Consider the following 27751-nt stretch of genomic DNA (forward strand, 5'->3'; position numbering starts at 1 on the left):
GGCTCTTGTTTTATTTGAGCACGGGATTCTTCAATGATACTTCAGGTCCCGGTGCGTGGATTCGAGAGGGACCGGTACCGGGGAATGGTGTTTTGTAACCTCGCCCGGAACGAGTTTTACGACCTACCGGGTAAAGTGATGGTCAGAATGAGGCCATCAGATTCGGAAGACTGTGGAAGCAGCTGCCTGCCGTGGCGCAACACCGGATCGTCAAGTCCTGAAACGAACGATGCGATGGACTGGTGCTGGTGTCGGCCCTGAAAGGCAGTAAAGTGTAAAATGTACAAATGCTAAATTACATTAATTCAGTGCTGACTGTACGTGTCTGAAGTGAACTTTTGCGGATGCGGTCCGTCTTGTGCAGCTACATCAGCTCTGCCAGGCTTCAGGATGGTATTGTGAATTTAGCCGGCAAGCATAAAACCCAGAGACATGACCGAATCATCGTGCATACCAATTTCTTTCGTCGATGTAAATTGCGCTCTAGTTGTTTGATCGGCTGGGGAACTACAGATGAGGATGGCATAAGTCGCTCCAGGTGTGCCTGTGCGCCATCAGGGATGCCGGGTCTAGTTTCCGGAAAGCTATTGAAAAGAAGTCTCCAACTAGTCGCTATAAAATCGTAGAAATTAAGGTCATGTATACATTTAAACACTGTATCTACCAAAATTGGTACACCTAACAAAAGCGTTGCGGTTACAAAAAATCTGTGAATTGAGACACAAATGGGTAGAAGTTGATAATTGCTATGTTAAATCAATCCGCAAAAACCTTGAGCAAGGAGTACTGATACTAACAATGTATTTTAACAAATTATGTGCTAGGGGACAATTAAAGACCAGCCAATGTGAGGGACTGTGCAATTAGGTTTTGCACAAACATAACGTAAGCTCACAAAAATGAACAGAATGAACTTTTTTTGACAGTCGCCGTGTATTTGTTTACAATTTAAAAATTCATCAGAGGTCCATCATTTGAATTTAAAAATTGCAAGTCGCCTCACACTAAACAAATCTATACAAATATAGCTCCTTGATGCTGGAAACACTTACAGGGCAATCTTTTTAGTTCTTTTCACTGTGGAACACGTTTTTAACAGACACAAACAAACACACGGCAACTGTCAAAAATGAATTTGATTCATCTACAGTTCATTTGTGTCGTCATCATGCAAACCCTAATTAGGTTTTGCACGAACATAACATAACCTCACAACAATGAACAAAATGAATCAATTTTGACAGCTATCAGTGGTTTGTTTATGTGTTCATTGCGTTCATTCTAATTTGGATACGTGTTAGTAGATATGTAAACAAACCACTGATAGCTGTCAAAAGGTGAATTTGATTAATTAGGTTTTGCACGATGATCACTCGAATGAACTACCAATGAACTGCCGATTTTTCCAAATGTTATTCTATTTACGACGCCATTGTGTAACCAGAGAACCAAAACATTTACTTATGTTCTCGATGTATGGGAGCTGTCAAGTTGTCCACGTTGAAACCCAAGGTAGTTTCCTCAGAGCAATTCCAGCAGCTAGAAGTTTTATATAGAAGATCTATAATAGAACTGAAACTGGAACAAACAGTTCTTCTGTCAGATTTTAAACAGGCATACGCTGGCATTCTATTTTTTCTATATTTGAAACACGAGTAAAACACTGCTGGGGCTGCCAGATTTTCTTGTTATAAAATCCAGATTTAAATTTTATAACTGGCATAAATTGTCCATCTAGAACTAGAACACTACTGAATATGCCCTCAAACAAACCCTTTTGCTCGAAACTGTGTTGCACTTAGCAACGGAGACGTGAGCAAACGCACTGGGTAACAACTTGACAGCTCTCATTGTTCTCAAGCATAACCAAAATTTCAGTTTTCAGGTTCTGTCAAAACGATTTATTACTTTTCAAAGGGGCCTCATTATGATTTGAATGGAAATATATTTTAAGTGCTCAAAAACATTCTTCAAATTTATTCATTTCCGAACAAAATCAGCTTCACTTGTGACCCCGTAACGATGTTTGAACAAATTCAATAAAAATCGATAGTAAACGATAGTTAAACGGTCAATCATTTGTAAACAAACCAAAAGGCACAGACTATTAGCAGACCCTGTCAGCTTGGAGCGAAATCAATATTCAGTTCAGCAACGGCATCGCACGGTGTCACATTCAACATATCATGTCAATTGTATGGGTGCGCAGTGCTGCTATTTTTGCGCGCACGAATTTGACATATCTCTCCCCATATATTTTTGTAGAAAAAACAACAACAAACTGTTTCATCAAACTGAACGAGCATTTTGCTCAGTATGTCGTTCAACGAGCACGAAAAATTGTGTGAATTCGAAAAAAATCTTCAGACTCAAGTTCTCTATAAAGAATAAAGCACAAAATTTATTTAGCGAACTGAAAAAAGGCCATGACGATTTTGAAAGTCTTCTAACGAATGTCTTCGAAAATCTTGATTTCAAAGTCTACAAAAAAAGTCGGCGCCAAAAACATGTCTGGAGCTTATTTTAGAAATCTGCAGATTTAAGCACCTGACATCTCTGTATAAAAATCAGGTTGAAAACTGACTCGAATTTCAGTTCAATAACGTTGAAACTAACTTGAAGAACTGGCTTCTAACAAACGGTTCGACAGGAGTTAGCCTGGACATTGGATTAGGTTAGACATCAATCGAAAACGACATAGTTTTAAAAATACAAACTTTAGAGTGGAAACCCGCTTCTTATTCCACCTAGTGCAGGGTCGGTAACCGTTTGCGTCGGAAGAGCCAAAAATACTGTTAATGAAATTTCAAACTTATTAAATAACCTCCAAATATATTCTTATCAACACCTCGTGACGATCATGGTGACATCTGCAAGTGTTCGCCATGCAGATTGAGCAATTTTTACACACAGTTCATATGTGAGGCTTTTCTGTGATTTAAGTATTTCGCACATAGAGTTTATATGAAAAGCTACATGGAAAAATATGATCTGTGTATCCAGATAACTTCTTCACGCTCTTTGAACATAACTCATGGTTTGAGTTGCGTTTACTCAAATTCATAAACTGGAACAATATGTCAAAACTTGAGTATGGATTTGAGTAAAGTTTACTAAGGCCATGAGTTATCTCGCATTTATTCATACATTAGAGAAAGCGTTGATTTTCCAAACATTTGAGTGAAAAAAATACTTCTAGCAGTTCAGTGCGTTTTCTTTATCGGAATATTCTTATCGAATTTAAGAGTCCAAGAGCACGCCGTTTTTCATTACCTTTTCTAGATCCGGCTTTTGAAATCATGAATCATCAATCATAGGTGTGTTCAATAGTAATTTTGTGGTTTCAATTATGCTAAGTGAGAGATCCTACATAAGGATATCGAAATCGTTCAATTTTGACTCCAATGCGGTCAAATTGAACGCTTTTCAATAACTGTTTTGCCCTTCCTATTTAAAAGAAAGAAGAATGATTTTAATTAGGGAATCCTTTTATATAAACATTAACGGAAAAGAATTTATTTATTTTGAGTGCAAAAAACTCAAATTTAGAAAAATATATTTTTTCCATATTTTGAGCAAAATATACTCAAATTTTGACAGCTTCGTCCCTTACTCAAAAATAAGTAGATAGGTGGTAACTCAAGTTCAGAGTACGTGCACTTTTTAATGAATTTGAGTGGTGTGTCACTCAATTTTGAGTTATGTTCAATGAGAGTGTTCGTGATTTTTAGTTTCAGTGTGCCCGACTGGTAAACTTCGATAACGAGTTCGAGTTTACCCACAAGTTTCCATATTAGGTTTTGCACGAACCTAATTAGGTTTTGCACGAACATACCATAACCTCACAAAATGAACAGAATGAACTTATTTTGACAGTCGACGTGTACTTGTTTACAGTTTAAAAGTTCATCAGAAGTTCATCGTTCGAATGTAAAAATTGCAAGTCGCCTCACACTCAACAGATTCATACATATATCGCTCCTTGATGCTGGAAACACATACAGGGCAATCTTTTTAGTTATTTTCACTATGGAACACGTTTTTAGCAGGCACTTTTTCGTCATTTTTCAATTTTTTACTTGCAGTCGCAAAACAAAACAAGTACACGGCAACTGTCAAAGATGAACTTGATTCATCGGCAGTTCATTTGTGTCGTCATCGTGCAAAACATAATTCAAATTAGAATGAACGCAATGAACACATAAACAAACCACTGTTAGCTGTCAAAATGGATTCATTTTGTTCATTTTTGTGAGGTTATGTTATGTTCGTGCAAAACCTAATTCTCTTAAACAACGGCTAATTACAGCGCCACTGGTGGTATCGAATTGAATTACAATTGTGTACAAGTTTCCGTTGAAACGATTAGCAGGATTTAAACTCACAGTAACTAGTTACATAGTCTGAAGACCGACCAGCTAAGATTAAACTGACCACAATCTTAATTGCTACTCAAACTGACATGGGATTAAAACAAGCATGAAATATTCACGATTCTTTCGATTCAAAAAACTTGACGGCAGGTACCCAATTTGAGATAATGTCCGGTCCGGTTCATGGCGAGTTCATTCACTGAACAATTTCTCCGTTAAATTCTCGATATTTCTAAATGTTACTTAAATATTTTCTAATTGCAATTTCCGATTTTTCAGGATCAAAAATTTACCGTAAAGTAACGTCTTAACCGGAACAGAAAACATGTGGTGGAGGTACATCGTTGACATTACAAATGAATACAAAATCCTTCGCGGAATGCTTTCCTATTCGGCGCTCTGGCCCCTGGGATGCCTTCTCCAGCAAACCTTCGAAGGACGACGACCGAACAACTATGACTGGGAAAGATGTCTCAGGTTTGTGTGTCAGCTGTTGAAGTTAATCCGGTGACTAACAATGTAACAATTCGCTCCAACAGATACAGCCTTTATGGAACGTTCATATCCGCCCCTATGCTTTATACGTGGATGCGCACGGCTAACATGATGTGGCCCCGGACCGACTTCCGTTCATCGTTGGCGAAGGCTTTCACCGAACAGGCAGCCTTCGACCCATTCGCAATTGTATTTTTTCTCTACGGGATGTCCATCCTAGAGCGTAAACCACAGAAGCAGGCTGCCAATGAGGTTAGTTGAAATTAATTTTTTTTCGTCTGAGTTGACCAACATGCATCCAAACTTTTCGACACAGGTTCGAAGTAAATTTTGGGACACCTACAAGGTTGGTTTCTTCTACTGGCCCGTTGTGCAGACGGTCAATTTTTCAGTCATACCGGCCAAGAACCAAATCATTGCAGCCGGGTTCTTCAGTTTAATCTGGACCACTTTTCTGGCGTACATTAAAACCAAGGCTGCAGAACAGGAAGATACTGAGCCGGAGATGTTGACGGGTTAAAGCGGGTCATATGATTGACATATGGGCAGTGATGTATGAGTTAATATTCTAGTCAAATTTTAGTTAGGTTTATGGAAACAAATAGGAAAATATATGTGTTGTTTAAGGTGAAAATTCGTAACACTAAGGGTTTGGTTTTATTGCGGTTTTTCTTCCCCAAAAAATACCATCTAGATATTACAGAACACAATTGCGAGGACATGTCCACCAACTACAGTCTAATGAAATACAGTCAGACAGACACGTACAAATTGCAGTTAAGAAATTCAATTACATTCGGCTCCCTTTCACTGTAATCACAAAAATACCTAACCACACGAAACACGCAGGACCATGACGGTAATCACAGACTGGCCATTATCCTATGCCTAGTGGGGCACATTAATGACACAATTACTATCAGCCAACAATTTAGCAGATGACACAAAATCGTACCAATCAGTGTGCATTTTCCTAACCCACGTATAAAAACTGTAGTCATACTACTAAAATCTTTTAGTTGAAAAGTTTCAGCTTAAATCGCTAGAAAATAAAAATGAACCATTCAAGTCGCTTCCTACATTCCGGTTTCGTCTTTCTGATACTCCTTCACGCTATGAACTGCCTCACGGTAGGAACGGGAAACGTGGCTCTGTTCAACAGAACATTAATTTTCATTTCTCACACAGCTTCCTCGCGAAAGGTTATCCAACCCGACCAATTTTAGCCAAGACGATGGGGACCGTGCGGCCATTCCCGGTTTGAGTGAAATACAGACGGCAATCCAATTGGCACAGTTCCTGGTATCAATCGGGCAGCAGATAGTTCCGGTGATTTTGGAAAACTTGAATCCACAACCCGCTGAATCTAACCGTTTCAATGCGATTCAGCAGAAAGAGTGATGATTGTTTCGAATTTAAGTTAGAATAAATAGTTTATTCAGGTTAGCAAACTATTGCCAAATTCGGAATACAAAAAAAGTTAAATATTCAAATTATCCTAAAATTGATCTCAATCAACGACAAATCTTATGTTTGAGGCGCCATCTAAACGTGAGACAACTGTAGTTATTTTTATAGCAACAATTTTCTTCCAAGCTGCAACAGCGAGCCTGACGGTTGCAATTACAACTAGCAAAACGTCACATTTTTTGGGTAGGCGTTGCGGCCGCCAACCTTTGATTTGTGAAGATACTGACATTGTCGGCATTACGGTTTGTTTACGTTTCATTGAATACAGCTCGAAATATAAATTCTATCGAACGATTCCGTTCGTTCTCAAGATTCGTAAAATTGGCACAACGTGTAGTGAAGTGATCATGACACCGGAAGTAAACGACCGATTAGCTCCCGGTAACCTGGAGAGTTTCATCAATGATTGTCTGAGGGAAGATTTGAAGACGTACGAACAGCAGTTGAATCGTTTGAATAACGACATAATGGAGTATGTTCAACTGAAAAACATGATTGAAAATATGCCGAACGATGAATTGAAAACGCTGGTTAACGTTGGAGGAAATTTCTTCATGAAGGCCAAAACGACTCAACTGGATAAGATCTTGGTAGACGTTGGACTACGATGCTATGTGGAATTCTCCATGGAAGAAGCACTGAAATTCGTGGATATGAAAGTTAACATTTTAACCAAGCATGCAGACGTAATACGCGAAAAGAGTTTGGAAACGAAAGCGAGCATTAAGCTGGCACTGATGGTGATAGGCGAATCTAGTAGACTTTACAGCGATGCGGAACACCGGAGCTAATATTTTATGTTTTATATTGAAAATTTATGTTAATGTTTAATAAACCTTGAAAGAATAATTGTTAGATTATTATGATTATATAAATATAGAATAGCTCCCTGGGTTTCTTCGAGCTATTGATGTGGAACAGTCCAAACCAATTCTTGAGACGTTTCTGGTCGACTTTTTCTATTAAATATCACTAATCACTTGCATGTCTGTTACGAAAAATTTCAAAATCAAAACACACGAAATCCGCGTGAAGTCGAAAACCAAAACGCACGAAGTTTTCAGAACTATAGACATGAATACTTCTTACTTTACTATGGGCGCCTTTTCAAAATTCGCCCTGCGGAACAATGGGTAGAAATTAATAGTGAATATCTCGAATTGTACAAAACGCAACAACATAATTCTTTTTCCATACTATCAAGAAAAATGGTTAGCAATTTATGATTAAATTTTCAGTAGTGTGAGATAACCATAAATAAACCAAAAATTTAGTATTCTCATCGCGCTTGTTTTTTTTTTTGTTTGCTAGTTTGCGATTTTTAGCTAGTCAGGTACATATCAGTCCCGATTTTCAACTTAAGGAGTATGAAAGATAAACCATGGCCGATCTTGTGCATTAGACGGGACTGGACGTCTGAATGAGTACCTTCCAACAGGTAATTTTGGAACTGAATTATTAACTTGGATTTTCATCCTGCTGAATTCTGAGCTTAATATTTGGTTTGGAATTCAGTTTCAGAATCCAGTTTCAGGATTTAGTTCCAAAATAAAAGTTAAAACTAAGATTCTAGAACTGAATCTTAGTACTATATTCTGGAATTCGTTTCTTGACTAGATTTTGGAACTGAATTTAGTACCTTTGGAACACTTCTGCTGAATTCTGATTCAGCAACAATTTTGGAACAAAATTCAAGATATGAATTCTAGATCTGGATTCTGGAACAAAATTTTGATCTGAACACCGTACCAGGATTTTTTAGCTATCTTCTGAATCAGAATTTAGTTCTTGAATGCAGTTTCAGAATTTAATTCCTAAATTCAGTTTCAACTCATTTCCAGACTTCAGAATCTGCATGCTGAAATTGAATTCGGATCTTACGTTTTGGAACTGAAATTCAGGTTCAGAATTCTTGTTGAGTCTGCTGTTGTGAACTCTAGAGCCAATTTCATCAACTGAATTATTGATTTCTACTGAGTACGTAAATCTACAAAAAAAACCTTTAGCACTCTCATTCGTTCAGCGTTATTTGTGCGGTAGAATAAGTGTCGTCAGTATATCATACTTTATTACATATGCACCGCTACAATTCTGGAAGCGAAGCAGTAAAAGTTGCAAAATTCACACAATCAACACAACTAATACGAACGATTATTGATATTCGTTTTTGTTGAAGAAGCATATTAGCATTGTTCGTATTCACGTCCTTCAGTTATGTCTTTGATATTACCCACCCGCCTTTTTATGCAGGTGATACTTACTGCAGAACTTCAAAATCCACTAGAATATAATATAAAAATCTGCATAAGATGCATAACAGATATACAGGCTCGAACAAAATTTTTCAAAATCCTGTGTAAATTTCAAATTTGCTATACGTTGGAAACACTATTGCCACCTACTCGACTGTTCGCCGCGATCTTTCAAAACGTTCCGGAACGATAACAAAATCCTCCTGCCTGTTGTAGAAATATTCCAACTACAACAATTCAGCACTTATCAAACGATTTCTCTAAGTGTTAAATACAATTTTATTTCCATGTCGCATAAATCACACGAGAATTCGATCGGAATAAAACAAAAATAAACTTGTCATTTTGAAAAAAACAGCAAAACAAAAATCTAGCGAGAAGTGAACTGCCCATACTTGCATATCAGTCCCATATGGAAAATCGGCATGTCGAGAAAAAGACGATTAAAATTTTATTTTCGAATTTTTTAATTTATTGTGCTACCTAATGCTAAATCGTGATATTATTACATGAAATATCGGTAATACACCTTTGCTATACCAATATTGAAACAAATTAAATTATTGATATTTGCACTGAATGGGACTGATATGCGGGTACTTTGCATATGGGACAGACATAAGTTGATATTTTTTCAGATTTTTCTGAACAAACCATAAACTATTATAGCAATTTCTGAGAGCATATTAAGGATAGATTGTATTCCTGAAGCTAACTCAATATTGGCGAAAATCGATATGGGACTGATATGCGAGTATGGGCAGCTGCACCCAAAGTTGTGTCTAAAGTGAAAGCGGCACCCAAATAGTGGTGGCACCTCGTGTCGATCGTGGTGACATCTGCAAGTGTTCGCCATGCTGATTGAGCAAGTTTTACACACAGTTCATATGTGAGCCTGTATATCTGTTATCTGTGATTATCATATAAACACAATAAATAAGTACGCATTCAACACGATTTGTGATGTGATTTTGAAAGAAGTAAAACAGATTTCAGTGAAGTTTTTTTTTCTACTTCAACGTCTTCTTGCTCAGCAAGCTTTTCCTTCTCTGTAAGAAGAATTCTAAGGCCACATCAGGATGATCTGTTTCTATGAATTTATCGCCTCATGTTTAGCTTTTATTTTTCGAGACAGCGCCTTCTCTTGTTCGGATTTTATTCTAAATGTCTTTCTGTTGCTCATCTTGTTTCCATTGAGCATTTTCTTCTTCGTTTTTCTTGTCCAACTTAGCTTTAAAAATAAGATTTTTATCACACACAAAACTTGTGACCAGGCATGTCCAAACACTGCACTGCACTGCGTGCTTCATATAACCACCGCCACCGCGTGTATTGAGAATGCCATTGCGTGCCAGTGCACAAAGAGAAACACGAAACGCAATATCCGAAACCACGGTGCTCGTGGCGCTGTTTTATTTTCGGCGCTGGTGTTTCAAGCTTCGGTATACACCGAAACTGCGTGTTTTCAGTTTCGTTAAACACCGGAGCCGAGTGTTTTCAATTTCGCGAAGGCACCGAAGAGCACCCATGCGTTGGTTATAATGTCAATCAATTGAATTCAATTAGACGCGTATTGATGAAAAAAGAATTAATCATTCAAACGCATTTTTCGTCATACCGTGGTGCTATAGGTGCTTATAGTACAAGCAACGTATATGGCAAAATCGGAAACACTCGGCTTCGGTGTTTGCCGAAGTCAGGAACACTCGACTTCAGTGCTGCCCGAAAATCCAAACACCGTTGCTTGGCAATTACACGACCACCGGTACGGGTGCTTTTTCTACTGCGTTCGGTGTGTGTTTTTCAACACGGGCACGAAGCGTAGCATTCAATACTCCTGGTGGTGTGCTCACGAGTGATGGTGAGTACCGTGCAGAACGGATCCGTGTTTTTGCCATGCCTGCTTGTGACCATATTACCGAAGAACAGCATTCCATCAGACTTTGAGTGCAAAAATCTTCTTTCGAAAAGTTTTTGTGATTCCTGCTAACAAGCTCTACTGAAATAGTAATTTGTAAAACTCGAGATCGGAGAGCATACAATCGAAGTTTTGTGCAATGAAGAAAACATTTGATAGAGCCAAATACTAGGAGACTTTAGTTTTATCAAGGTGAAAATTCACTAATTCGGCCAGCTCGACCAATTGCTGGAACGTTTAATAAAACTCAAAAGCTTCAAAAATGTGCAAAGAACTTTTTTTAACGCATGATTCACAAATTTGAAATAACGTTTCTTGAAATTCGCGCGAAATCCGCACCTTCGGAACAAAATTTGAGCAGAAACCGCGCGAAATCCGTGGAAATCGCCAAATCGGCTTAACCTTAACAATCCTGCACAGACATAAAGACTGTCCCAGAAAGTAATGACTCAACCAAAAACCGCTGCCATTTCGCAATGGTTCAGAATCTGTCAATTTTTATGGCTGCGTCCTGTTGTTTACACTCTTCTCTAACCACTTGTGCAGTTGTTTATTCGTTTTCATTAGTTTGTTTCGAAATGCGTGGACTTTCAGCAGAACAACGTCGAAAAATTGTGTACAAACGGTGCACAAAACACGGACTGTCACTGAGAAAAATAGCAAAAATGGAAGGAGTAAGTGAAAAAGCCGTGCCAAATGCAATCAGGAAGTTCGGTGAGGATAAACCAAAAACGGGTCGAAAAAAAATACTGCTAACCCTCAGTTGGATAAACGTATACTGAGGGCGTTCGAGTAAAAGAAGAAGGTTTCAGTTCGGGATGTGGCCAAAAAAGTGAGCACTTCGAAGTCAAATGTTCTTCGTGCTAAAGAACGTTTGAATCTTCGAACCTATAAGAAGCAGAAACAACCAAAACGTAGTCCGAAACAAGAAGCATCGATCAGGCCGAGGGTTCGAAAGCTGTACAATACGATTCTTGCTGGAAATTTGAACTGCATAATCATGGACGACGAAACCTACGTGAAACTCGATTACAAGTCCTTACCGAGACCACAATATTATACGGTGCGAGAAGGGCAAATGTTAAACCAGTCCGAGACATCGATTGAAGTCGAAAATTTTGGTAAGAAAGCTACGGTCTGGCAAGCAATTTGTAGCTGTGGTAAGAACACGAAACACTTCATCACCACTGCTTCAATGAACAGCGAAATATACATCAAGGAATGTTTACAAAAACGATTTCTACCCATGATTCGAAGCCACAAGGAAGTTGTCTTCTGGCCAATTCTTGCTTCTTGCCACTACTCGAAATCAACGGTAGAATGGTATACTCCCAAAAATGTTACTTTCATCCCATACACATACAACGCTATTATAATTTAACTGACCATTACTTCCGGTTGCGAAATTGCATGGCGATTTACAGGAAATATTGTTTATATACGAGAGCAAATAAAACCCTTTGAACTAGTCTTTTTTTTTATTATTTATCGATTTATCGTTTCCTTAACAATAAGAGAAAATGGAACGGAACAATAATTTATCATCAAAAAACCACTATTTCCGAAACTAGGATCCGATATATTCAAAATCTAATTTTTGGTCCTCAACTAACAAGACGTACTACTACACACTACATGTGTTCTACACACATAAAATTCTTGAAAATATACAATTAACCAGTGCGGTAAAATTTCATTTTCAATCGAATAATATAAGATGAAAATGAAATTTATGGCCACTGACCGTCAGCATACCCCTACTAATTCATTTGACTTATGCTGCCAATTCCAAGTGAAGCTCCCAGCATTCATCGTCAGTTGAATAATCGTACCTAGTCTTTCGAAGTTTTGCTTGCTCAGTTTCAAGTGCCAAGTAGTCTAGCTGCTTCATAGTCTTCGCTCTTGGTAGCAACAGACCCTGTCAGCTTGGAGCGAAGTCAATCTTCAGTTCAGCAACGCCATCGCACGGCATCACATTCAACATATCATGTCAATTGTATGGGTGCGCAACCCTGCTATTTTGGCGCGCACGAATTTGACATTTTTCTCCCCTACTTCTATGTATAAGATTCGATGCGGGCTCGTCTGGGGGCGACATGCTCGCAAAAAAGGATGTTGCCAATGATTTGTTCGGGAAATGTAAGAGCTGGATATCTTGTTAATATGATGTCTTTGGTAGCAAGCAATTTCGATCGAATAAAATTATAAATGGAGTAAAGTGGTAAAAATGAAAACTTAAGGAGGAAACAATTAATTAATGTGTATTCTGGGATTGATATTTCAGCTATCTGATTAGTCTTTCATCTATTATCTTGAACCAATTCGAATGTTTACATGAACCTCATTTGAAGGCCGCTCTCACACTATTGAAAGAGATATTTTGTTACTTCAAGAGATCAACTGACGGTGGTTAAACTAAGCCTCGATTGAAGAGAAACGAGTGATGACTGAATGCTGCCCGTTCGGGCCGTCAGCAAACATTGTGTGTGTGTCAGAGAGTGAAGTTTACTGCATTAGAGAGATCGTCAATGTGTTCCACATTCAGTTTCAATTGAATTGAATGAAGTTTTACAGCACTGCAATTAACTCCTAAAATGAGTGTAAAAACTGTTGATACTTAGTGGAAATCATGTTACATTTATTTGAAATACACATTAAAACGATAAGATTATATATGAATGTCATTGTTTTCCATATAGATTTCAATTAAAACATAGCTCACCGAAACAAGTGTTTTGGACATTTACTCTACCCATTCCCACTAGAAAATGAAGTGTTTAACATGTGCATTTCGATTTAAAAGCAAAACACATAACATTCACAGGAAAACACATTAAAGATAAATTAAAAATAATCTAATCTTGCATCTTAGTGAATTTGCACATGAAATCGCTTTGGTTATGTATTGCAATGAAAAAGCATATTAAATTGAAGATCTAGTTACTTATAAATGGATCGTGTAAATTTTATCAGTGTACTTTAGTTGCCAGTTTCTTTTGTTAGTGAAAATTTCCGGGTGGGCGTAACAAATGTCAAATTCCTTTCGCCGTCCGTCCGTAACAACCACCTTCAATTCGGGATGCCAGGTTATTTTTTCAAAATTCAGTGATCAATCCAAAACCAAAAAAAAAGGTCCCACTACCAACACGCTCTGTACCTTTTTCCTCAACCGCTCGGTACTTTTTGGTGCTACACTGTGCTCGATTTCAAAAATCTGTCATTTTTTCCAAAATCTGTGATCATTTACAAAAATCTATGCCATTTTTAAAATCTGTGCATAAAATTGAAAATCTGTGAAACACAGATTAATCTGTGAACCTGGCATCCCTGCCTTCAATAACTCATTAAAGTTTTCCATTTGGCTAGAAACGTCAAAAATTCAGGAATTTTCTGTGAAGAGAATATTTTTTGTGTTGTAATTTCGGTTTTTCCATCCTGAAAAAAGTTCTCTGCATCGAGCAGAATATAAAACCAACTAACTGCTTGCCATAGTTGTGCTGGGTGCCTAAAAAGAAGTCAACAAAACGATGTGTTACGTGAGACAATGAAAACATCAACGCACTGGAACGAAATCAAATCTTGATAACGAGTTGATCAAATCAATTGCAATATTGTTCAGCATCTTACGGTCCGCCAATGTGTATCGAGTATTGTGCTGATCAATTTTAGTGTCCTTGCCGCTAAAAAGCAGATAACTAACTGGTACCGTTCGTTTCCGTGGTTGCCAATTGATCCACGGGAAAGAGGATGGATCTGGTAGATATCGATAAAGTGCTGGACGATTTGGAGCTAAATGAGGATAACGATAGCCAAACTAATGTACCCACCTTCAACAGAGGCTTGAATGCAGAAGCTAGTTTGAAGGGTAAGAATTTTTTTTTGTCGGAATGTTTATGTTAAACGCGCAGCCACTATGAGTGGATGGAGTAATTTAAATATTCATCCGGTGCTGTGTTGGGGAATTTTTTCAAAGACGGCGTTTCTGAGTTGGTATTTTTCCTTTTTTTTAAATTTGCACTGACTTCTAGTGAGCAATATTTCAGGGTCATGTGACTCACGATCGAAGTGAAATGCAGTTTTGCAAAAAAAAAAGAATATCCAATTGTAAACTAATGATTTTGTATTCGTCATCATCGCATTGTGTTGGTTTAGTTTATTTGCGCAAGATAAGGTGTTGTAATCTAAAAATTGATGAAATTATCGCGATTATTTCCAGATCCAATCAGTAAATCATCGAAACAGGCGAATACTCGATTGAAAGTAAATCCCTCTCCAGAGGCACCCGTGTTACAGGAAAATGGTAGCGAAAACATTGTGACACCAGGAACCAGCAACGGAACGGATAAGGTCAGGCAGAAGACGAATGTATCGACCGTATTTTCCAGCTTAAATGAATACGTCAACGCTGGGACCGATCTAAGCGACAAGCTCCAACAAGTGGAAGTTCCGTCAGTAACGGCACCGAGTGGCGACGTGAAAAATGGTCTTGCAGTCAGTAGTAACGGGGACAGCAAGCCTCTACTGTCACGATCCTCCTCATCGTTATCAACCGAATCTCAGTTGTCTTCGTCGCTTGAACATCGTGATTCCTCTTCAGGTACTTCGAACAGTTCCGGAGAACCGGAACACAATCGAAGACGCAGCAGTGGTAGTAGCAAAAGTCAAAGTAGTAGCAGCAGCAACGGCAGCCACAGTTCCAGTCCTTCAACGTCTACCAGCGACGGGGAGGAAGATGACGGCCATGCACACGAAAGATTGACCGAAGGATTATCGCTGAGTGGTGGCGATTACATACTGGAACTGTCGGACAATACTACGGTGGAAACGTCCAACAGAGAGGAACAAGAGAGTCAAGTGGCGTTGGCAAAGCATGTCGGTACCGGCGAACAGCAAGACACATCGGCGTTTTCCTACAAAAATAGTTTGTATTCTGATACGCTGAGCAATGATGTCATCAATCTGGAAGGTAGGTTTAGGATTAACCACGTCCAATTGACATGTGTGCGATAATTGAATCTTTTTAAGGTATTTCATCAATATCGTCCATAGTGGCGGTCGATTTAACTAGTGTCGGGCAAGGGGAAAAACCACTCGAGGAAGTATCGTTGCCAGTGGCGAACCGAAACGGTCAACAGGGAGATGATGTTGTTATGGCAAGGCCGGAAGAAGTAATGGAAGGGAAAGTTGAGACGAAAAAAGTGGTTGGATTTGAGTCCACAATGGATGACGTTTCGGATACGGAATTGGAAAGCTACCTGCAGGAGTTAGAGGAATACGATATACAGCAATCCATCGTACCAGGATTGAACATGATTTCATCGGCAGCACTAGAAGAGGAACCCGTACCAGTGGAAATTAAGGAGCTTGTGGAGGACAAAGATAAAAAAGACACGATCAGCATTGGCAGTCACAACAGCATCGACACCAGAAGTGATGAAAGCATTCCGGAATCGACCCGAGAAGAGAACGACGAGGATTTAATTTCGCAGGCTTCTACACTGGAATTTAATGAGTTGGCAGCTATGACGGCTGCTGCCGCAAATGGCACCAATGATACACAACAGGCAGCTGCTATTGATGCTGTTCCTGATACTGATGTTCCTGAGTTCCACCATGATCCGGTAGACGATGGTAGTGAAATTAAATTTATCGATTGCACCGATACGGACTCGGTTTTGGTGAGAGAAGATCTACCTCTGCAGGAAGAGGCAAGGACCGGAGCAGATAGTGGTGAAACGGAAATCCGAGAATCGGATCAGCAGCAGCACATCGAATCGGCACGTCCTCCTCTGCCAAGGCCAAATTCACTGGAGCTTCCAACTCAAGTCCCCACCAGTTGTACCGAGAAACCGAGTTCTCCCGGTCATACACCGCCGTCATCACTGTCGCACGGAATTGATTCCGACCAAGGACTGACACTTTCCTCAACCAGTTCGGACGAATTTGCCCCATCAATGGCAATAGTTCCTCCTCCGGCGGCGTCCGCTCCACCGGCGGAAACTAGCGAGGGTCAATCGACCATCAATCGTCCAGTGACCATTCTTAGTAGTGCCCAGGCTCAGCTGGGAAAAATACCTCCTTTCTGGGTGCCAGATAACTCCACAAACTTCTGCATGCAGTGCAACAATAAATTTTCTCTCATCAAACGTCGCCACCATTGCCGGGCGTGCGGTCAGTTGCTTTGTTCCGCTTGTTGCTGTCTGAAGGCCAAACTTGAGTACCTCGAAAACGTCGAAGCGCGTATCTGCATTACCTGTGACATCATTCTCAATCAGCAGCAGCAAGCACTCGAGGAGGCCCAGTACGGGTCTCAGTTTGCGGTGGCTGCCGGTGCCTCCTCATCGAACCGGCAACCGAATCCCAACAATCCGATGGAATACTGTTCGACGGTTCCACCGTTCCAACAGGCCAACAGTCTACCACAGTCACCGATTTCCGTCATGGTCCCGGTGGGAGTGCTGAAACGGGCTGGGGCACCCCGCACCGGTCGTAAGGACAAAACCGTTATTTTCAGCGACGGCATCCGACCCGGCTGTGACCTCACCGAACTGGACGAAAATTGGGATTCACAGCCAAAACTGCAGGCCCCATCATCAGCAGGGGCGCTACCCGATGGAGACAAGCGGAAGGGGCGCGTTCAGACACCGATTTGCGGTATGTAGAATGTTGTTTTGCTAGTTTTGCTTGATTGATTGTTATTATTTGTAGTTGTAGTGAAAAGTAGTTGATAGTACATACAATTTATGTTATTACATTGGCAATTACATTAGGTTGCGAAATCGGTATTTATTGTAAATTATCCGAAAAGTATATTAGAAATTGACAACCTCATCAGAACGTAATTTTGTACAATAAAAAAACGGATACCAAAAAGAGCATAATATTTTACGAAACAAATCAGTTCGACCTTCTATGTTTGAAAAGTAATAAATTTGTCATTTTAAATACTTTCTGATTGTGATAATAAGGGCAGACAGAGAAGCAGAGGTATCAAAAACTAAATTTAGCACGGTATCCTATTTACGAGACTCCGCAATTAATGCAATAGTGCTTTTCCAATACCCCTTTCAGCAGACAAACAAAAAGTTGAGTCGTCCTAATTGGAAACTAAAGTTTCACAATATTTCTAAAAACTATGGTAACCGGACCTTGGAACATCCACACACGTTTATATATCATTGAAATGTTGAATAATACCTAACAGTATTCTATTTTGTCTGCTAAAAATCTCCGCGGCTTACCGGATTTCCCTAACGTAGACGACAGTTTTGAAAGAGTAAACGATATATCAATGGGAAAGCATCGCTCTGATTAGTCAATCGATGCAAAAGCGAAGCTGTTGGAAGCACGCGAATCTATGAATATAAGCGAAATTAAAGCTAACGTTTCAGTCCTACGAGTAGCATGCCAGAGGTAAATTGTTGCTAGACAGCAAGACAGAAAGCGCTATAAAACGATTTGAAGCGATTTTTAATTTTTATAAGATGAACTCGATTAATAATGAGAAAAAGTTTATCGTTTCAACCGAAATCGCAGAATGGTAGAAAAACTTAACCCTATAAAAATAACTGCGTGCATACAAAACTTGAACGCAAGCTTGGCGAAAAGAAGCTTAAATATCGAAACCCGTATCGCAAATATGTATATATAATATGTAATATAATTGCATTCATTTGGGATGTCGATGTAATTTCGTCGGCTACAAAACAAATACAAATGCAGACAAACAGAGTCTGCATTCTGGGTTCGCGTGTTCGGTGTTGGTTCCTAATAAATATCAATCGAAGCAGACACTCGTGCATTTGCGGATTCGAAAGTGTGACGCTTGATTGAACTGTTTGACTGAAAATGTCGATCATTAGAAAATGTGGTTGCCTTGTTCCACATCAATGGCTCGAACAACCTCATAGGGCTGATCCTTGTAGTTTTTTTTAAGATTTCAGATCAGCGAAAGATATCTGAAAAATCGCAACTTTGCACTGTAAAAGGTAAATTCAAGAAAAATGATAACAAATTCAAAGAACGAGGGTGGTTATTGTGTTTCTGCTTTAGTCCTTTGTTCTCTATATTCAACAACTCATTTGAGTAAAGCATTTTTCCGGTGACTTGGAAGCAGTCTTCTATGTTTCCCTGTGTACAACAGCGGTGATCGTATTGATGTAAAGAATAACCGAAGCATAACAAACTTATCTGCTACATCTAAGCTATTTGAAATAACTGTGAGCACCGAGGTACTTTTTCCTACTCAAAATTACATCTCTATCGATCAGCATGGAATTATGCCAGGTCGTTCGGTCAGCACGAATCTCTTAGATTTCACTTCCACTTGTACTTCGAGTTTGAAGAATGGAGTACAAATTGATGCAGTCTACACTGATCTGAAAGCGGCTTTCGACCGAAGTGATCACCGAATACTCTTGTGCAAGATGTCGCGGTTGTGCGCAACACAAAAATTCATTGACTGACTCTTTTGTTGCTAGATTCCTCATCATATTAGCTAAAGACTACGAGGCAACGTGTATGCAGTGCATAGATTTGCCCAGATTTACCTATCGTGGTGATGGTCATTATCGTAGTTTGCTCTTCTGTCGCTAACCCTGCAAGTCGTCGTGCCAACTGAAGAGCAGAAGTTTCTTTGTGAAGCCACCGGAATCTTCGGTGAAACTGTTTGATGCCGCTGACGTTTTGATCATTGGGGAAACTCACAATCAGAGCTCAATGCATGAAATCACTCTCTCAACCTTCCGGAAGATAAAGCCACGAGGTGTTTCTTGCTTCGTTCGGCTGTGGCACCTCCCGACCTTTTTTACGCAAAACTCAGCTGCCACCAAGCACTATCGAAACTCTTGCTCCGTGTCCCTGTGAGATGACTTTCAGAGTTTCCCGTGACAGGTCACTACGGTGGCTGACGACGATCCCGCTTCAACTCAAGCAGAAAAAGTGTCACTTTTGCAGCTATCTCCCGACGTGCAAACTCCGCTGGCCGCCCGATCTACACCGGCACACGTCCGCACTCGCTGGCGTAAACTAAAAAAAAAACGCGGTCAAGTTAGCCTTTCTTGTCAAAGTGAACCAGTGCGCCTACTTTTCCAGATTATAGTTTGTCTGCTCTCTTGATTAAATCTATTTTCTTGCTTGTAATATTTAATTTTACTTAGATTGTTTAAATTCTGTTTTCATAAACCAAATGTTACAATATTCTTATGTCATATAGCTCTGCAAATTAAGATAGCGCTTCGCCGTGGTCAGGTCGAAGCGAGACAAGTCAATGCTTCCTCTTGCTTTGTCACCGAAATTGCTAATTTCTCCAATACTAACCCGATTCACGAAAAATCTAAAACATACGATTGTAGATAAATGATTTTACTACGCATTTAGCGAAAAATATCAGTTAGAAAGCATTTCTTTCGCGAGATTACATGCGAGTTTTGGTAAACATTTTGTTTTCTGGTCTGTTGACATTGTGTGTGTGCGAAAGAATAAGGAAAAACTCATTTATTTCTACAACTCGCACGAAATGTTTCGATAAAAACGTTTATCAGGCTCAATTTAGATACGATTCGATAGAAAAATTAATTATCTAGAATCGTATGTTCTTGGAATTTCCATTTTCTTTCCCGTTCTCTCGCAATTTTGGGTAAAGTGCGTGAAACCCCGGGATAGGCAGCGAACTTCACCTGACCACGGCGAAGCGCTACCTTAAGCTCGGCTCCTGTGTATCGTCTCAGTTCTCAAATTTATTGGGAGTTCCTCAAGGCAGCAATATGGATTCATTTTTGTTCTTGTTGTTCTTCAACGATGCTGTTGCGCTGCTCGGTTTTGGTTGCTAATTAGTACACGCCGATGATTTGAAATTATACCTTGTAGTTTGCTTTATCGATGACTTCATCCGGCTTCAGAAACTTCTTGATACCTTCGTCGTCTGGTTTTATACAAACTGGCTAATTGTCAGCATTGCGAAATGCCAGCTCATAACGTTCCATCGAATACTGAATCCAATTCGGTTTGACTATGAAATCGATCCAAAGAGTGCCAAATTTACCTTCAATCTACATCGTTCATTTATCTTTTTAGAGGCTTCACGGCAACTAGGTTTCATTGCGAAGATTGAGCGGGACTTAAAAGATCCGCATTACTTGAAAGCGTTATAGTACTCTTTGGTTCGTCCAATATTGGACAATGCTAGTCTAATTTGGAGTCCTAATCAGCTTGCTTGGAAGTTACGGATTTACGGTTTAGAAGGAGTAAGCGATATATCAAAGGGAAATCATCGCTCTTATTGGTCAATCGATGCAAAAGCAAAGTTGTTGGAAGCACGCGAATCTATAAATAGAATCGAAATTATAGCTAACGTTTCAGTCCTACGCGTAGCATGCTAGAGGTAGGTTGTTGCTAGACAGCAAGACAAAAAGTGCCATAAAACGATTTGAAGCTTTAATCCTGGGTACGGGCCTGGGTAAGGTTAGGTTTTTTCGTACCAGCATTTTTTCAAACAGAAACCAGTAATGATGTCTCGAGTACTAGAATGTTTAACGATCGAGTACCATTTATTTTTGATATTTTATATGTTATTTTCATGATCATTAAGGACAGTACCGTAAAGTGGTAGGTTTTTTGCTATTTTCCCGTTTCAAATTAAACTTTCTTGGAAACGGTGCAGAATATCGAAAACCCCACCTGGCAATGTCTTCTAAATTTAGTTGAGAATATTCTGTGAAATTTTCAGAATGATTCATTGAGTTTAACGGTCGTGTTGTATTTTTTTCTGACTGAAGAACTGCTGAAAATTGGAACGCTCGGAAATGCATACCTATACTTGTTCATCGAATACCTCGGCTTTGAAGGCTTGTATCATAAATCTACCGTGACAAAGTCTAGATAATTTAGTTTAGATGCGATTAGTACATAAAAACATGTATGTTTTCGCGATAAAAATAAAGTCTTGTTTTTTCTGTGAAACAAAGTCAGTTTCAATGTATCCGCCATTTTCTTCGCTTTGGTTTCCTGATAGAATTCTGAAAAAGGAGAGAGAAATTAAATTGGCTCGACAAGGCTGCCAAACACACAGACATTCATTCTTTGTAAAAGTTGAATATTTTTTCATTGTTCATTGGAATCCAAGTAATGTCCAACCCATACGATAGATTAATGTGATAAAACTTCTCATCAAAATGTATGCTGGCAACCCGGTACAGTTTGCTCATATACGAGAGAGTACAAGAGAAATACGATGCGCAAAGCGAGCCACGTAGTCGGTTTAAAACTCAACACATGACCCTTTGTCCTCAGACCTTAAAAGTGTCATAACTAAAAAGTAATTTCATTTTTAATAAACGTGTAAGGGAAGTAATGATAAATTCTGCATACAAATTTGAAATGTCATTGCTTAAGTAATCATTAAAAATCACATAAATAATTCTCGTGTAAGGGCCGCTATAGGGTCATACGAGTTCGAATATAATCAGAGATGCCAGATGTGCAGATTTGTCTGTACATCTGCAGATTTCGCACATAGTGCTGCAGACATTCTTTGTTGTGCAGACTTTTGAAAATCGAGTTTTTCGCAGACTTTCGTCAAAATTTACTGAGTTTTGATAATTGTCGCGACCTTTTTTTTGTTCTGCTCGCCAAGTGCCAAGTGCAATGTTATGTCGTTTGGTTTTAATTTAAATTATTTGAACTCGGTTTACAACGAGGAAAATTTAATCGTTTTCAATTGAATCGCAGACTATTAAAAACCATAACACGCTTACGAATCGTTACGTTACACACTTGCAAGAGAAATTTTACGCTATAAAAAAACTGCATACTTTAACATAAACTTGACGAAGAGTGGTTTTATATCGAAATCCATAACACTAACAAGCACTATTAATATAATTGCATAAATTTCTGATAATGATATAATTTAGTCGGATACAAAACAAATATAAATCAAGGCGAACAGAGGTTATGTGCTTGATTCGCGTGTTTTCCACTGAAGAGTAGAAAATAAATATTGTTTTTATATTTAAATCAACGCGATTTGAATATTTATCCTCTGACTAAAAAAGCTCACATTTCAAATGTTTTAGAAAATGTCCCAGCAATCTCGTCGTTGATCCCCGCGGAGGAGAACAAGCTGCCACCGATTGTGAAACAGATCAGCAAAACCGAAACCAAACACATCGAGCTGGACAACGACGCAAGTCTGATTGCGAGTTTACGTGACGGGACGCTGACCTTCGCACTGCAACGCAATTTCCACGTGCTGATAACGATCGTGGATCTGTCCTGTTGCATCAACAAGACTGTGATCAATTTCACCACCCGGGGAATGCATTACGTGGGCCAGGATGAAATCGTGATCCTGCTTGAGCTGAACGATTCTCAGATGGTGCTGCCGAAGGATATTTTCGTACACTTGAACGAAATTTACTGCAACGCGGATCGTGGCGAAACCATCACGGAACTTGGATTCAGTCCGTCCAGGAGCAGTAACTTTTTGGGTTGTAAAAACCATGGCGGTTTTCTGTACGTGAAGCCCACGTATCAGTGTATGCAGAATGTGATAGTACCGGACTCTCCCTACCTGGTGGGTGTGTTGATCCACCGTTGGGAGGTTCCATGGGCAAAAATTTTACCACTACGTCTGATGCTTCGACTAGGAGCTCTCTATCGGTACTATCCGAGTCCTCATGTTAGCGTACGCGAACGGGACTCAGTGTACGTGGAAATTGCCCAAACCGTCGTAAACCTTCTGGCAGATTTCAGACATTACTCATACACAATCCCAACCATCCGGGGCATGGTCATTCACATTGAAGATCGAAAAACGAGCATTCTCATACCGCGTAATCGTTACGAACAGGTGATGAAGGTGTTGAGTTCCGCTAACGATCAAATTCTGGCCCTCGGTGGGAACTTCAGCAACGTTGCCGATGGTCATCTGGTGTGCATCCAAAACACAGAGTCTGGCTGTCCGGAGGCTATGCAGTATTCAACGCAAGCCATCAACATCGAAGGTCAACCGAGGAAGGGTGAGTTTCGGGTTTGGTTTTGGAAAATTAGGGCGCCTAACTATTGTACACTATTGTTGCAGTTACGGGAGCAAGTTTTCTGGTTTTGAATGGCGTTCTGAAACCGGCAAGTGGTCTACTGGGTAAATGCAGTATCGTCGAAGATGGCTTGATGGTCCAGGTGCCGCCGGCAAAGATGAACACCATTAAGGATGCGCTACAGAACCGGCAGAACTATCGAATCGTGTGCGGTCCCACCGAAGGAGACGACAGCCAGAAGGAAATCGTCAGCATCGAGTGGACCGAAAACGATCTGAATTTCAATATCGGGTATGTGTTTGAGTGGTGGTTGGTTGATGCCAAAACCGGCAAAATTGATTTGCTATATTTTTTTATTTCAGGGTAGTTTCCCCAATCGACAAAAAACCAATGGACGGGATACCAAGTATCCGAGTTCACAGAGGAACAGACTTTTCGAATGCCAACCATATTATCCGCTGGACGGAAGTTTTCATTATTCAGGTGATTCACCGGATGGAATGAATACGATGTTAGGACAACTGGTTAAATGTTTTTTTTGTTTGTTTCCAGGGAGACGAAGAATCGAACCATCCGGCCGATCCAATCAACATGTCCAAATTGTCGGAAGAAATGGCTAAAAGTGCTTGTACGGCTCTGGTTGCTTTTCTGGATCTGTTAGCATCCAACGGGTGTCTTAAAATTGGTCTTCGTATAGTTCTGGATACGGAAAATGTGAGTTGAGAGATAAATAAAAAAAAATCCCACATTGATGATCGCAATCATTTACGAATAATATTCCAGGTTTCCTATGAAGCCGGCAGCCAATTTAGCAAACTGGGCCCACTGTACATGAACGCGTTGGACAACGAGCTCATCGGAACACTGAACAGGCAGGCGAACACGTTGCACCTGGATCAGCAGATAATTGTCGAATTAATCTTTCATATTCTTGATAAATGAGTGTACTAATCGCTTGTCTCCTCTAATGCATTAATGGCAGATAATCTGTAGCTTAGGCATGGTGTAACGCTATCAACAATCTGCATGTACGTAGTCTTTCGGTACACGATGAAATGTGACGCTATAATACCAATCGAGTTGTAGTCTATGGTTGACTATTTACATACGTACGTATTCGAGATGATAGGCTTAAAAGAAAAGTACTAATTGGTTTAACTTAGGTCTTAGGTGAGGACAAAATGTGTACGCACGGTTAGAATGTTTGTTAGCTAAACAAGTTGTTGGAATGAAGCGAATAGGAGAAAAACAAAAGAGTGTAGTTGAAATATGGCCGATTATTATTCCTATTAACCAACATATATTTATATTTTATTTAGAAATTTTAAATAAAACTGCTGACAGTATTCTCGTGTCCGAACTTTTTTTTAAGTATGTTGCAAATCTCTTGTTTTAAACACCTGAACCACATTCTTCTTCATAGTAACCAACTTGAGTTTGTTAGCGAATATTTTGAAGATGGTGCAGCGATCAGTACTAGCATAAAATAAGCAATGTTCCCACATTTCAATTTACATTCGCAAGTGTCGTGAGCATATCATAAGGTCACATAATCACATGAGAGATTCTCTTTAATTACTTTCTCTTTTGTTATCAGTCAAGAATTTTCAGATTTACCTTCTAATATAGTTCTTTCTTGATAGGTAGTTAACGAACATTTTAAAACTAACGCAGAAATGAAGATACAAATAAATTTAAAAATCTCTAATTTACTTTTGGGCTCTTTTGAAATGTCTACGAAGGTATTTTCACACCAACATTCGTTTTTGAGTTACTACTATTTAAATCTTTGAGAAGGAGTGACAGCACTCTACGGAACATATTTACTATATGTTACTCTCCTTTACGTTTAGTCTTAGACTCGTCAGTGCATAACAGTTAACGTTGTTTTCGACTTATACTGGCCGAACCAGGTAGTGATCATATGATGCTTGAATGTTAAAGCGGAATAGAGCTTTAACAGCTGTTGTATATCGATTTGAGTCTTCAGAAATTTTTGAGTTTGATCTGAAGATTGAATTCAGTTTTGTACTCTTAACTCAAGTTCAACAAAACTATAGATTAATCGTATATATTCTCATTTTCTGCATCTATACAATTATCATTTCACAGTTGACACAATTTTTCCGTTGATCGGTTAAATTTCGGCAAAACTTACCTCCTCCTCGGCTGCCAGTGGATCATGATCGGTAGTGGCTTCTTCCACGAAGGAGTTTCCGCGTACCGACGCATACTCTTTCGGGTGCCGCCGTTGCAAGTGGTTCCACATATTCATGGTATTTCCCATCGTTTTGATGGTAGCTCCACATTCGTTGCACTGGCCCGACAAAATACCCTTGGTGAAGAACATCCAGATGTTGCTACGTGGGGCCATTGTTCACTGAATTAACTGTGACTATTGGAAAAAAAATATTTCGCACCTTTCACCCACTGTGCTTAATCTATGACGTCGAAACAATCCGTTCACCACACCGAATACCTACAGTCCACAAAACCGATTACCTTGGCGGTTTTTATCGTATTCCGATAATCGATTTAATTAATCACAACGACCGGCTTAAAATCGATTAAAAACAATTGAAGCGATTGATGCTGAATATAGAACATCGATATTTTAATCGGATCGGCACACTGCTATCGATTTCTACTATCGAACAAAATCGAAAACACTAAAAGATGGAAGTATTTACGAAATAACGCGACTATGGGCACAGAGCAGAGATGCCAGGTAAAAATTTCAAATATCTGCAGGCAGGGTCTGTAAATCTGAAAAAAAATCTGCAGTCAGCAAGTATGTCTTGCTGGCAGCAATTTCTCTATAAAGTATGCCACGCAAAACTGACTTGGCAAGCAAAAAAAAAGGTCGCGGAAATTTTAAGTCTGTAAATATTGACGAAAGGCTGCGAGAATTTCAAAAGTCGGTAAAAGTCTGCGAGAATTTCAAAAGTCTGCAAAAGTCTGCACAACAGAAAATGTCTGCAGCACTATACCCCAAATCTGCAGATTTACAGACAAATCTGCAGACCTGGCATCTCTGGCACAGAGAAGCTCCACTGACATAATAAAAGGACGGTGTAATGGCGCTATGGAAAACGTATGAAGAATCGATTGGTTAGAATAAGACAGCAAGAAATATTTCTATAGCTTCAATCGCTGTCGCTATTCGGTACTATCAAGGTCGACTCACACCGGCTCAGAGACGATACAGTTCCGTACTTAGACACCGCGATGACCATATCATTATTTTATATTAGTCATCACTTTTCCCGTTCAATACCCATGCGACGATGTGTCAAACAAGCAAAATGCACTAATAACCTGCATATAAAAAACAATCAAAGCACGCGTGCGACTCTGCATCCGAAAGCCGTTGTGTGAGAAGACCTGAAAGAGTGTGTTTAGCCGATGACACACCTTGGCGTTACAGAGTCACGTTAGCGAAAGAGAAACAAGATGAGCTTTCAACGATAGAACCGAGAAAAGCTCTGCTATGCACGGCAATTTCAGAGCAGTAAAAAGTTAGGTAGCTTGTATATGGAGCATATCATACAATTTGAAACAATCCAACAGAATTGTTTCAAAATTCACGCATTATTTTTCAGATAATAGCCGATAAAATATCCGCTTATTCGCGGGTTTTCAAATTTGGAGCATATTCGATATGCATTATTTTTTATGTTCAACCAAGGAAAAAAGTTTCCGTTCTCTTGTGGAAGTTTATAGCGATCGTTCGTTTCGAACTTGTGGAACGCAATTTTGAAAATTCGAACCTAATTGACGTTGCACGCTCCGGTAAGCGAACATTGTTTGTTGACGCTGAATTGCGAGCATTGTTGGATAAAAACGATACCCAACGCAAAGGGAGCTCAACAGCATTCCATTTCTAAACGTCTACAAAACAGGGGAAAGATTAAGAAGTGTGGAAAGTGGGTGCCGCTAGAGCCTCTGCTACAATTTTCAAGACTATCAGCCGTTTGTGACGAGACGATCGAATTATTCACATTCCACAATCAAGCCGTGGTATTTTAATTAGAATTCAATAATCGGTGCCAGTGTTGGTGATTGCCGAAAATTTGACAGAAGCTGCTATATTGCTATCTATATTGTATACAACATTTTCAATCCGGTAGGAGATACTACAAGAACTCGAGTCTCTCAATGCATGAACCGCGAGAGAATTTTTCTACATTCCTTCGCTCCACTTCA

At 39.5% G+C, this 27751-nt stretch overlaps 4 protein-coding genes across 13 annotated transcripts in view; 3 read left to right on the forward strand and 1 right to left on the reverse strand.

The window, feature by feature from the left end:
* LOC131440051 (mpv17-like protein) overlaps window positions 1-5509 on the forward strand; it is a 438206-nt gene extending 432697 nt beyond the window's left edge. For all 8 annotated transcript variants that reach the window (XM_058611145.1, XM_058611174.1, XM_058611172.1 and 5 more), the window contains 3 exons: window positions 4653-4850; window positions 4913-5120; window positions 5185-5509. In XM_058611145.1, coding sequence (XP_058467128.1) covers window positions 4699-4850; window positions 4913-5120; window positions 5185-5388 — 564 coding nt within the window. In that variant the 5' untranslated portion in view covers window positions 4653-4698 and the 3' untranslated portion in view covers window positions 5389-5509. The remainder of the gene's footprint in view (window positions 1-4652; window positions 4851-4912; window positions 5121-5184) is intronic.
* LOC131440029 (uncharacterized) overlaps window positions 1-26391 on the reverse strand; it is a 129730-nt gene extending 103339 nt beyond the window's left edge. For both annotated transcript variants that reach the window (XM_058611126.1, XM_058611121.1), the window contains exon 1: window positions 25704-26391. In XM_058611126.1, coding sequence (XP_058467109.1) covers window positions 25704-25919 — 216 coding nt within the window. In that variant the 5' untranslated portion in view covers window positions 25920-26391. The remainder of the gene's footprint in view (window positions 1-25703) is intronic.
* Window positions 6326-7187, forward strand: LOC131440044 (protein UXT). Its single transcript, XM_058611134.1, has one exon. It carries the CDS (start codon window positions 6398-6400, stop codon window positions 7127-7129), a length of 732 nt encoding a protein of 243 aa, XP_058467117.1. The 5' UTR covers window positions 6326-6397; the 3' UTR covers window positions 7130-7187.
* On the forward strand, window positions 13850-24891 carry LOC131440015 (zinc finger FYVE domain-containing protein 9). 2 transcript variants are annotated; one of them, XR_009231298.1, is made up of 9 exons: window positions 13850-14373; window positions 14725-15474; window positions 15534-17162; window positions 22583-23527; window positions 23590-23836; window positions 23908-24028; window positions 24098-24259; window positions 24329-24654; window positions 24709-24891. XR_009231298.1 is itself a non-coding variant. In XM_058611106.1 (8 exons), exons 1-8 carry the CDS (start codon window positions 14256-14258, stop codon window positions 24485-24487), a joined length of 4131 nt encoding a protein of 1376 aa, XP_058467089.1. In that variant the 5' UTR covers window positions 13850-14255; the 3' UTR covers window positions 24488-24891. The 2 variants fall into 2 exon arrangements, 1 of the variants encoding a protein (XP_058467089.1); XM_058611106.1 differs by having other exon boundaries at window positions 24329-24891.
* Window positions 26392-27751: the final 1360 nt, after the last annotated feature.

This window comes from Malaya genurostris, chromosome 1, assembly GCF_030247185.1.
Source record: "Malaya genurostris strain Urasoe2022 chromosome 1, Malgen_1.1, whole genome shotgun sequence".
NCBI lineage: Eukaryota > Metazoa > Arthropoda > Insecta > Diptera > Culicidae > Malaya > Malaya genurostris.